The sequence below is a fragment of the Terrapene carolina genome, unplaced genomic scaffold, assembly GCF_002925995.2.
Source record: "Terrapene carolina triunguis isolate 2854851 unplaced genomic scaffold, T_m_triunguis-2.0 Scaffold62, whole genome shotgun sequence".
Lineage (NCBI taxonomy): Eukaryota > Metazoa > Chordata > Testudines > Emydidae > Terrapene > Terrapene triunguis.
Window position 1 is genome coordinate 62,753,383 of NW_020664413.1, and position 12,743 is coordinate 62,766,125.

General features: G+C 44.8%; 1 protein-coding gene across 1 annotated transcript in view; it reads right to left on the reverse strand.

The window, feature by feature from the left end:
• ERBB4 (erb-b2 receptor tyrosine kinase 4) overlaps positions 1–12,743 on the reverse strand; it is a 940,185-nt gene that overhangs the window by 195,744 nt on the left and 731,698 nt on the right. Inside the window, exons 12-13 of the mRNA XM_029910528.1 lie at positions 11,349–11,442; positions 9,735–9,889 (exon numbers count right to left, since the gene is read on the reverse strand). Of these exons, the coding sequence (XP_029766388.1) occupies positions 9,735–9,889; positions 11,349–11,442 (249 nt within the window). The remainder of the gene's footprint in view (positions 1–9,734; positions 9,890–11,348; positions 11,443–12,743) is intronic.

A 12,743-nucleotide genomic window follows, 5' to 3' on the forward strand; every position in this document is an offset into this window, starting at 1 on the left:
ATAAGGTTGGACCAATCTCGGTTCGAACAATACTTAAGGCAGGTTTCACCTGCTTACGTGGGAGGCCTAACAATACAGTTGCCTTTCTGGCTGTTGTTTAAAATATCAAACCAGTGATTACTGCACACAGGCTGCTCATTTGCATGGTTCAAGATCTACAGGAGTTAGGTGGAGAACTATTTTCCTTAATTAATGTTGTTGTTCATACTGTACTCACTCATAGACAGGGTCATGGCAGAAATATTTTGAGCCCTGTCATCCCCTCGTCTCATGGCAGCTGATCTGCAGAAGTGGGCAGGGCATGAGGGGGAGTGGCACTTCTTGTCTTTGTCGCCCAGGCTTCTTCCCTGAAGCCCCTTCGCTGGGATCAAGCCGCGATGGCAGAAGAAGCTTGCCACTTTCCATAGCATCATCTCACACCAAATCCACAGGGCTCCATCCGCAATGAGTTTCCACAGCGTGGCATCTCTTTCCGCAGCCCTGAAGGGAGGCTGAGCTCCAAGAGCAGCGACTAGTAAAGGAGCCCTAAGCAATATGGCGTTACCAGAACTGTGCCGCCAAGGGCTCTGGGGAACCAGTAACTGGCACAGAGCCTCTGTGAATCCTGAGAAATCGACTGGTTTTGGAGGACCTAACAGCCTTGAGCGAAGTAGATGCTGAGTGAAGATTTAAGTCCCAAACCTGCAAACCACTCCTCGTGGGCAAGACTCCTATGCCCACACAGAGCCCCACTGAAGTCCATGGGGATCTGCCTCCACGGAGCTGCTTGTGGGACTGGGGCCCTTATGGAGTTCTCTATCCCCTCGGCAGGAGCAGTCTATGATGCGGATGGCAGGATGCTTAAATGGAAAGTCAATTATGGCATGAAGACAGTGGCCACGATTTTCAGAAAATAGGTGCCTATGAAGTTAAGCTCCTACGTCAATATTTAGGCACTCAAACAAGCACTCTGAGTTTCATAAGTGCTGAATACCCACCAGCGCTGCTAGGTGCTTGGCACTCATGAATAGCAAACCATGTTTTTAGGTCTTTAAATAAGGGCCAAGGAGCTGGGATTTTCAAAGGAGCTTAAGGGAAGCAACTCTCTGAAAATCCCAGCCTTTCATTTCTGTTCTCATAGAAGGAGACTTGAAAAAGATTTGAGGGAGTTTAAATAGGCTCCCATGGGGTCTTTTCTCCACTTCGCTATCACTTGCCACTTATGAGCTCTTACTTCCTTTAAAATAAAATATTTAAACATCAATCTGCCTTTAAAAAATAAATTCACTGATTTCACTGAAGGCCGGTCTCACTGACCATTTTTCCTTGGGAAGAGCAGTATAATACTGCACCTCAGTTCTTGTTTGTTTACTGATGTTTTTATTTTTGCATAAATGCTGTGACAGGCAAACAAAAACAGATTGCAAAGGTTGCCTTAATAATGAACTCAAGCAGTATTCTGTACATGAAGTGGATACACTTAATGGCCAGGTAGCTAGACAGACTGCATAGTGGCAGGCTTGGATTTAAATACAATTCATAGTGTATAGTACAGAGAACTGTGACAGGCTCTTTTGAAATTTCAACTGTCTTGGGCTTCAAGGGTTTATATTCTGTCCAGCCTCAGGCACATCTGTAACATTTCTTCTTCCCCACATGGCATGCTCAGCACTTCCCAAAAAACCCAGCTCAGTAATGAAGGAGGCAGAAAAGTTGTTCAGAGCACCCATTCTACAGCATGTCAAAAGCTGCTGAGCTCAGATCCTTGCTATAAATAAAAAGACCTTCTTCAAATTAGAGGCCTGAAAGCCCATTATCAGTCCAGATAACTGGCAGCCTAATGTAAAGAAGAGCCCGTTGTCTTGGAATCATTTTACATCTCTGTTGCATTTATTCTCTCAAGCTTTTGAAGAATAAGACCTAAACCTGGGGAAACTGTTCTGTTGGCCGTTTGGACTTCTCCTGTGGTCTAAACAGCAATGCCATCGATTTTGAGTTAAACATATAACATCTTTATGCCACTGTTGTCTCAGTCTCAAACAGAAGTCCCTTTTGGGGCAGATTCTGCTACTCTTACTCATGCTGAGTAATATTTACACCTCAACTTGGCTCATTAATTTCAAGATAACCACACAAGGAGTAAGGTACTACTCAACGTGAGCAAGGGTGGCAGAATCTGGTGCTTAGTAATTTTCCGGAGAACCATCCCCATTTTCCGTCTGAAATCACCAGTCACTTTTATTCTGGAAATAACTGCCTTGGTTTCAATGTTTCCAGATCGCTTTTAAGACTTACAGACCACACATGACAATAGCAATACGTTTCGTGTGGTACTGATTCGTCTCCAGATTTTCCCTCTCCTGGGAATACTGAGGATCTGAATGTGATTTCATTCCAACTTCTCCCTGTAAATGAATTGGTTAGTCGGTACATATACCTGTTTGTTAATGAGATGTGTAGTGATTTATAACAGTCCATACACAGTTGGTAAAAAAATAGATACATTTGGTAGCCAGTATAGGGTTTTAGATACAGTAACTCCTCGCTTAACATTGTAGTTATGTTCCTGAAAAATGTGACTTTAAGCGAAACGATGTTAAGTGAATCCAATTTCCCCATAAGAATTAATGTAAAAGGGGGGGGTTAGGTTCCAGGGAAATTTTTTTCACCAGACAAAAAACAATATATTATATAGATATACACACAGTATATGTTTTAAACAAACAATTTAATACTGTTCACAGCTTGGTTGAGGTGGTGCAGTCAGAGGGTGGAAGAGGGTGGGATATTTCCCAGGGAATGCCTTACTGCTAAATGATGAACTAGCACTTGGCTGAGCCCTCAAGGGTTAACATATTGTTGTTAATGTAGCCTCTCACACAAGACAGCACGAACACGAGGGAGGGGAGACAGCACAGCAGACAGAGACAGACACACACCTTGTGTGTGGGAGAGAGAGATGCACACTGCCCCTTTAAGTAAGCTGACCCACTCTTAAGTGCATTGTCTTTTTAAGTGGATCAGGAAGTTGAGACAGCAGCTGCTGCCCCAAGCTCTCTCTTTCTCTCTCCGTCCGTGTCTCCTCCCTGCTCTATATGGAGAAGGGATAAGCGGGGTGCAGGAGCAGGGGGAGGGGGACATGCTAACAATAGCCCCCCTTTCCCCCGCCCTGCACAGCAAGCAGGAGACTCTAGGAGCAGCTCCAAGGCAGTGGGGGGAGGGACATCTGAACTGCCGATTGCTAGCCTGCTGGGCGGCTGCAGCACAGGGAACTTAGGGGTGCGGGGAGCTGATGGGGGGCCGTGGGTCCACACTGGTTCCAAGCCCCCACCCAGCTAGCTGCAATGGGCTGCTCTTCCCGTAAGCAGTGGACAAAGCAGGCGGCTGCCAAACGATGTTAGAAGGGAGCATTGCACAACTTTAAACGAGCATGTTCCCTAATTGATCAGCAACATAACGACAAAACAACGTTAACTGGGACGACTTTAAGTGAGGAGTTTCTGTAACTGTCCTCTGAAAAGAAACGAGCAGGTTAATAAAATGTAAAAGTAAAAACAACAGCTGTCCTTTCATGAAGTGATCCTTTCTCCTTAGCTCCCTCAGTAACACAGAGATACAGTTTTCCTTAGAGTAGAGGAAGCAAGGCTCTTCCCAGTCAGAATCCATGAAATGTCCTTAGTTTTCCAGTCAAATAGCACACAATTCTAATGAAATTGGTACACAATTTCTCTAAGGTGCCACAAGGACTCCTCATTGTTTTTGCTGATATGGCTACAACTCTGAAACCTATGCCGAGGAGGAGACTTTTAAAAATGATTATGTTTTATTTCTTTGGAAACGTTCCAGTTTGGATCACTGGGCGGGAGAACCTGCCAATACCTTCAGAACGCCCATGAACTAAAGGAGATAGCAGTCTTGTGTGCCTCAGATCTGCTCCAAATTGGCATTGGATACTTGATGACAAAAACGCTGGAAGTTTCTAAATGAGGTTGCTGTTGCATACAGTTCTCTTGGTCCGTATAAGACAATTAAAAGGGCTGGATGATTTGATGATCATTAACAGTATTTGCAATTATACCTGTTCAGATGGGGTAATAAATCCCTGCTCCAGTGTGCAAACTGATCACCTGCAGGTACCAAGGAGCAGTTTTGTCCAAGTGCTTTATGAGAAGGGGTGAGGTGGGACAGTTGCCTTTCTCTGCAACCTAAGGGATTGACCACTGCTGGAAGCAGGAGACCAGACTTGATAACTAACGGTCCAGTTTGGCAAATATCCTGATCCTAAAAGAGCAGCTCTGCAGGAACAAGGTGGCACTGTATCTGATTGGTGCTCTGCAGCGGCATAACACTCATTGACAGATATGTTCGCTGTACCGCTGGGGTCAATTTTGCTCCCGCAATCGATCTAGCACGGAAGCTAACAGACACGCTAGATGGAGTATGATTATGGTTTTGCTGAACCAGGTTAATCGAGGGCCAAATATCTGAAGAGACATGCCATCACTGTTCCTTTTTTCTTCTTCTCGAAGAATTCTGCTCAAGGAGGAAAATTTAAATACTCAATCCTACAGGAAGGCAGTGAAGCTGGAGAATTCTAAATTAGAAGGGGGCGGGGAAGACAAATTGATTCCTTCTCTCTCCCCGGGCATATTCAATGAGAGCCTGACAATGTTGGCAAGAAGACGGACGATGTATAAAAACCAGACATCTGGGGCACTCATTATGACCATCACAGTTTAACGTAACTGCAGAGCGATACAAGTACATTTGAGATGATATAAGAATGTTTTTAGAAGTACCAGAAAGGAACATTTGAGGTTAACCAGATTACTATTTTTTTTTAAATGCACTATGCTGCACATAGACGTTTTCCAGACTGTTAATCTAAATCCAGATGTGTCTGATCAGTGGCTTCAAGGAACGTTCCCCCTTTTATAAAAAGGGGATGAGGATGTCACTAGACCTAGCATTTGACTGGCCAAAGCTAACCTACCTGCTCTAGAGCCCAACCATACCTCTGTGTGCATGTTACTCAGGGAGCGTAGAGGAAAACGTTTTGGTACCATCACTACGGGTGTCTGCCGTTCATCCGCAGACTGGCATATCCTGGCAATGTGACATATTCATTCGTCTAATGAGCCCTGGCAGCACGGAGGCTGCTGGATGAGGGGAAAGCTGAAGGTTAAAGTATCAAACGACAACACAAAGACCCAATGCACGAGGAGCTGTGGCTCCATTCAGCCAAGAGCTGCCAGTGAATATTATCAATTCAAAGTCCAGCTGCTCAGGGCCCTGCAAAATCCCAATGGCTTGCTTCTTTCTAGTTGTTTAAGAACCCAAAGGGCTAGATCGGCACAGTCATTCCTCAGCTGCACAGGGGTAATTTCCCTTTTCCCCTACCCGCATATTGTCCTGTTCTAGCCATGATGGGGAAAACAGGGGCCCATTGGTTCAATACTCCGTGCTCTGAACAATAGGTGGGGGAACTGGAAGGTTCATTGGCTATGTCTCTCCATTTCCAGGGCCTGATTAGCTGGCTGGGTATACAGAAGTGACTGAGCTGAATTTACCTACGTCTGCCGCTGAAAAAGGGTGGAGCAGAGGCAGAAGTGTGAATTTCTAGTCTGCTCTTGGGCCAATGCAGCTCCATGCGACCCCTTGCTCAGGGCAGATTGTAAATGTAGAATCTAGACCAGTGGTTCCCAAACTGGGGTTCATGAACCCCTGGGGGTTCACGAAATGTTACAGGGGATTCTCGGGAAAAAATTCCCGAATGGCGGAAAGAGCTGTCCCTAGGGACCCCGGCAGCATGGGGCCAACAGCCCAGAGCCTTGGGGACTTCCAAGAGCTAAGCAGATCAATGCAAGCACATCTATCACACTGAGGTGATTTAAACTTCAAGGCTCCTTATAAGGAATGGAAAGGTAGGAGGATATTTTTTGCTGTTTTTAAAATTAAATAGGCTGCTAGTGTTGTTTTTAAATGATTATGAAGAACAAGTTTAAGCTTTATTGTAACGTACGTTGTTTGTCTGGATTGCTCAAGACCTGAATGCTTGTGTAGGAGGAACTCTTTGAGTTGGCGTCTTTAATACCTTCCTGCTGTTTCACATCTGACACTCCTTGATGAAACATAGGAGCCAGAGGCGCCAGTATGGGGGGAGGGCAACAAGGGTCACGTGCTGCCCCCGCGTCAGTGCACCCCCCCCGTGGGTCCCTCCCTTTTTTTCCAGTAGCCCTCGCGGGCACACCTACTTTTCCAGTGGTGCCCCCTCTGGTCCTGGGGTGCACAGGGGCTTTGCCCCCTCACCCCTTTTTTCTACTGGTGCCTCTGATAGGAGCCTTGTCTTAAACAGGCTTAATCAAAAGTGATACAAGCTACAAACGTGAGATCTTGGAAGAGTGTTACCATTTTCATAATGTAATAAAAATACTGTAATGATAAATAATTAATAAATAGTGTGTAATAAACATGTCATAAATGCAAATTTTATATTTCCAATATCACTGCTTTTATAATTTATGCTGAGGTAAGGGAGAAAATCCCTGGAAATATTCAGTTTTAGGAGGGGGTTCACAAGACTTGACATTTTAGTGAAAGGGGTTCGCAGGTTGTTAAAGTTTGGGAACCACTGATCTAGACATAGGAGGAGTTGATCGGAATGACACTTCCATAGTCCAGTAAAGCCATCATCGGAAACCCTGATCCTGAGGTAAGTTTCTCTCTTCATAGAGAGTTTCTTCCTATCCTGTTCTCCTTCATTTTTTTTTAAATTGCATAACTCTGATTTAAAAGGGCTGAGAGGAAGACGAATCTGCAACAGATCCTGGCTGTGTCTCTGCGATCTCGCTTTCATTTCCCTAATGGCTCTATTGTAATTAGATTTGCAAAAACAGCAAAAGGTCTCATTTTGAATGGCAACAGCTGTTGACATCAACATTATATTGAATAATTTCCTGCTTTAATTTTAGCTGCAAAACAATAAAATCCTCCTGTGGAGGATTACTTCACTGGATGAAGTTTTCTTGCTCTTCCTCTGCCTTGGACATAACCCATTGTCTCCTCATAAGAATATTTTTAACTCAAGTGGCTCGTGGAAAATGATGATTGCTTACTTCTCTAGAGTTACTTGGGTACAGGATTTCTGAATGCTCATGCCACTTTCTGAAGCCTTGCCTCTGGCTGGTAAAAATTCACATCCCTTAAAATGTGCTGACCTGGGGCCTGTTTTCAGAGGACTGCCATTAGAAAGTGACTTGGTTCTTGATCCATACACACCAGGAGCAGTGTTTGAAGTCAAGTCCTCTGGCACTGGGCGCTTTGTTTCTGCAATACCTGATGTCAGCTGGTTTTTCAGCTGGCCCAGAAGCCTCATCTGGATACAGACACTTCCCTGCCAGACAAAATGGCCTACATTCTCAAAAGCAACTAGTGATTTTGGGGGATCAACTTGATTTCAAAATTACTGGGCCCTCTGTCAATTGAGTTCCTTTCAGGTGCCTCTAGTTGGGCACCTAAACACTGGGGCACCCAAAAATCACTAAAAGAACAGGAGTACTTGTGGCACCTTAGAGACTAACAAATTTATTAGAGCATAAGCTTTCATGGGCTACAGCCCACTTCTTCGGATGCATAGAATGGAACATATATTGAGGAGATATATATACACACATACAGAGAGCATGAACAGGTGGGAGTTGTCTTACCAACTCTGAGAGGCCAATTAAGTAAGAGAAAAAAACTTTTGAAGTGATAATCAAGATAGCCCAGTACAGACAGTTTGATAAGAAGTGTGAGAATACTTACAAGGGGAGATAGATTCAATGTTTGTAATGGCTCAGCCATTCCCAGTCCTTATTCAAGCCTAAGTTGATTGTATCTAGTTTGTATATCAATTCCAGCTCAGCAGTCTCTCGTTGGAGTCTGTTTTTGAAGCTTTTCTGTTGTAAAATAGCCACCCGCAGGTCTGTCATTGAATGACCAGACAGGTTAAAGTGTTCTCCCACTGGTTTTTGAGTATTATGATTCCTGATGTCAGATTTGTGTCCATTAATTCTTTTGCGTAGAGACTGTCCGGTTTGGCCAATGTACATGGCAGAGGGGCATTGCTGGCACATGATGGCATATATCACATTGGTAGATGTGCAGGTGAACGAGCCCCTGATGGTATGGCTGATGTGATTAGGTCCTATGATGATGTCACTTGAATAGATATGTGGACAGAGTTGGCATCGGGATTTGTTGCAAGGACAGGTTCCTGTGTCAGTGTTTTTGTTCAGTGATGTGTGGTTGCTGGTGAGAGTTTGCTTCAGGTTGGGGGGTTGTCTGAAGCGAGGACAGGTCTGTCTCCCAAGATCTGTGAGAGTGAGGGATCATCTTTCAGGATAGGTTGTAGATCTTTGATGATGCGCTGGAGAGATTTTAGTTGGGGGCTGAAGGTGACAGCTAGTGGGGTTCTGTTGTTTTCTTTGTTGGGCCTGTCTTGTAGGAGGTGACTTCTGGGTACTCGTCTGGCTCTGTCAATCTGTTTTTTCACTTCAGTTGCTTTTGAAAATTTAGAGCACGCCACCAGGTAACAGGTGCCATCAGCAGATAGGGCAATTGATGGGGACAGAAGAAACATGAGGGAGAAACAAGTAATTCAGCCAAATGACAATGGAAAGGGATGGTCTCAAAGGTGACAACAGAGCGGGGGAAAGAATGTATTTAAAAGGACTGTAATCCAGTTTGTGAAATCAACAGAACTGCTGGCTCCTGTAGATGAATCCTATGGATAGTTTTGGACACTGCCTCTCTTCTGAACGTGAGAACTTTTTTAAACCGATTCATTATAACCGATAGCCGCTGCCATTAGGAAAATTCTTCCCACTCTTCTCTCCCGGGGCCCATCTCGGGTGAGGAGAAGGTGGGAGAAGTGTTGCTGATCACAGGAATGACATGGGGACTATAATATGTTCAATTACCTACTAGTGTTTTTAATAATAGATACTCTGAACTGTCCCCATTTTGCCTCTGCCACTTCCAACTGCTGGTCTCTTGGCTCAGCTCACAAGAGGGTGTGTTGGTGAAAAGGCCAGCTCAGCACTTGCTCTTGAATCGGGCCAGACTATGGCACAGGTAAGGCAAATGCCCTCTAGCAACAACTTTCTATAAGATGAAAGCGGAAGCCACAGCTGCCTCCCCTCTCCACTGCTTTTGGGTCTCGGCAGGAAGGATGGTCTTGTGGTTGATGTGGGGACTCGGGAGATCTAAGTTCAGTTCCCAACTCTGGTGCAAACTTGCTGTGTGGGCCTAGACAAGTCACTTAATCTTCCTTTGCCTCAGTTCCCATCTGTGAATTAGTAATGCGCCCTTGACTCACCGGCACGAATCCATTGATGCTGAGATGTGGTGATGGAGAAAAGCCTCTGCACAAATAAATATTCAATATGGTGTCTGTGTACATGCCAGCTTTCATGGGCGCATATTAGAAACGCTTTCCATACCAGTGCTGGTTATCGGGAGGGCCAAGAGCGCTGCTGTAAGAACCCATTCTGGTAAGTTTGAAAGTGTGGTGCTAATTAGTCTACTAATTAGATGCAAACCCTTAATGACTGGATTCTGGATCCTAAAACCAAAGGTGATGTCCTAGTTGTGTATGCACAGACTTCCAGGAACGATGGACACTTTTCCTGGCCAAGCAGTAACCAAACAAAATCACTACCTAACATAAACGCTAAATAGCAAAGCTTGCTACTTGCAGAACTCCAGCTTACCCTTGAGTGCAGTTTGGATGACAAGGGTGACACTCACGGTCCTCATCGGCGTATTTGAAAATGAAGCTGTTTGCCCCCTGCAAGCCATCGGGGCACTTTTCCACACAGTTGGGGCCATCCTTAAAATGGAAACACTTGGTGCAGTGGTCTGGTCCCTGGGGAGCAGGAGAGAAATGCAGCGGATTAGATTTACTCTACCGTTTGTTACCGCGCAAGAGCTGCTGACAACATGCTGGGTGCTGTACGCTCAAAGAAAGAGGGGTACATTTCCCTCGTAACGAACGGGGATTTAGCCGTGTGACTCCAAGGAACGTTAATGAGAATCACACAGCTAAATCCTGGGGCACTATGCTGGAAATGCACTACATAGAGAGTACTAGCAGAGCGCTGCTTCTGGAGTGTTTGGTTTCGTTGCTTTTGATGGAAGCACCTCAATGTGCCCCATGTCCACTTCCTTTTGTCCTGGAATTTTCCTATACCGCTGCTCAATATTAAATGAAGCTACAAAGTGGTCCTTGATGGGATCATTTGTGTCACAGGCTTATCTCCACACCGTATTTTGCCTGTGATTTCTGGTCCCAGCAATACCCCTCTGTCGCGTCTCCCTCCAGGAGATGAGGATTTCATTTTCATTATTACACATGGAGACCTAAGGTTAGAAACTGTAAATCAAGTCTCCTGAAGTATAAAGAAATAAAGTTCACTGATCTTGATGACAAGCCTCATCCAAAACCAATGGAGTTGGGTCTACAGTTCACTGATCTTGATGACAAGCCTCATCCAAAACCAATGGAGTTGGGTCTACAGTGAGTTAGGCAAAATGATGCACAGTGCTACCCTCTCTCACCAAAGCAATTCTGAAGACGCAGAAACCAAGTGCCTTGTCAGTGGCCTGCTACAAATCCAAATTTCCTACACTGGTAGAAAACTTAGGTCATTAATTTTCCAAATGGGTGAACTGCAGAGATTATAATAAAACAGATAGTGATCACCTATATAGCACACTCTGTAATCAGTGAGTCACAAAAATAAATAATGAGCCAAGTTCTTTCAGCCAATCTGTAACCACAGAAAGCCCAAAATATAAGCTCTTTCCATATACTGGGGGAGGGACTGTATGTATTCAAGTGTCCATATGGTTCCTGCCTTTTATTCGGGCTATGCACAAAGAACAAAAATATAAGGATCACTTCACTTTCCCCACCACCAAAAAGCCTTTTCGGTGGGGCTCATCAACCATTAAAGTGGTGCAAACAACATTTCATTCTGCTATAAGGATGGCCATGAGGAATTCCTTGTCCAGTCGGATAATCTGGGTTGGCAGAATGCAATTGCTTAAGACAGAATTTTTCTAGGAGACTGAAGGCATGGAGGGGAACAGGATCGACCTCAACATAGGAGGGGGGAAAAAACCCTCAACAGTGATAAAAGAAGGTTCTGTGGGTGTGTGAAATTTCTTTTGCTTGTCGCGATTTACTGCTGATGTATTTGAAATGGTCGTGAGCGATGATGGCGAAAGTCCCATTGGACAATAACAGATGTTTATAAAAATGCCAATGCTAGCGCAGACTTACTAAGCAGGTTACAGCTACAAAGTATTTATGTTGTGCTTACCGGCCCATAGCATGTGATCATGTTATCTTCCATCTTCTCACACTGGGGATCACACTCCACACACACAGAACCGTTCGCAAACTCTCGAAATTCCCTGGAGAAACATTAGTCAGACAGGTGAGTGGTTAGTGAAAATCATACTGAAACGGACCTGAATTTAACGGACCAGATCTTCAGCTGGGGGTAAATCAACATAGCTTCATTAACTTCAGTGTGACTATACTGATTTACACCAGATGAGGACCAAATCCAACACCTGTGTTATCATTTGCTGAGTATCCTTTTGGCAGGTTATGTCCGTATTAAGAAATAAGAACACATCACAATCATGGGCTGAGGGTGTGGAATTGAACTGCAGCCAGCTGATTGCCACACACACAAACCCAGTCTCCCAAGCAGTGAAGTCGCAGCGGCAACATAGGCTGTACAAACCCTCCCAGGACCCTGCGCATGGACTCGCGTGACTAGCCTGTGCGCTTTCCCAGTGACTGTTCTTTGAGGTAGCTAGATAAAAGCTGGTGCGGGTATGTCTGCACTGTATGCTGTTGTCACACTGTTGATTTCGGGGCAGACAGACAGTGTGCATGACACAGCTACAAACCATGAAGTGGTGAAGCTTGTTGACTTCAGCGGAGCCACGTCAAGTTGTCACGGCTGAGGACGTGGGCCCCCATCGTTACTTTATCAACCTAAATCTGAGGTCTTGTAACTGCTCTCTTAGTGCCATGAGGCTCGATTGTGGCAACCCAGTTAAGTGAGTATAAAAAGGAATCCATGGGCAACTTCCATTGAAAAGAATGTAGCATGGAATCTGAGGCTGCTTTAACTTTGAAGCAGAGACTCTCCATGTTGAGTCACTGCCCAGGTGGAAGGGTACAACCCTAGCAGCATAGCTCCATTGGAGCTGCTGTACAGGGGAGATTGAGGGCCCTAGAGCCACTGCAAATGCATAGGACCTCTACCCGGACAGTTCAGGGCTGCACTGAAGGCCCCCAAAAGTTGCAGAGGTCCTGGAAGATTTGGGCAACTGTATCCTTGCCTTTTGTGCAAGGGGCAACCACCATTACCTTATCAAAATAAATATGAATACCCTGCCTTAAATGATAGCGCCTACTCAGGTAATGTGAACAGGACCATGGAACTTACTAATGTAGAAACAAACATGTCTGGGTTATGGCTGAGGTGGGAACCACAGCCAAATACTGCAGTGTAAATTGCAGTCAGCTTTACCCTGGCCTAAATGGCAGCACAATCTGGCCTCACAACTTCATCTTTCCTGACTTGAATGCATGTAACATTTTAGCTATAGTGTAACTTTGAGTTTTTTGCATGTCATTTCCTTGCTGTGAGAAAGAAAGAAAGAAAGAAAGAAAGAAAGAAAGAAAGAAAGAAAGA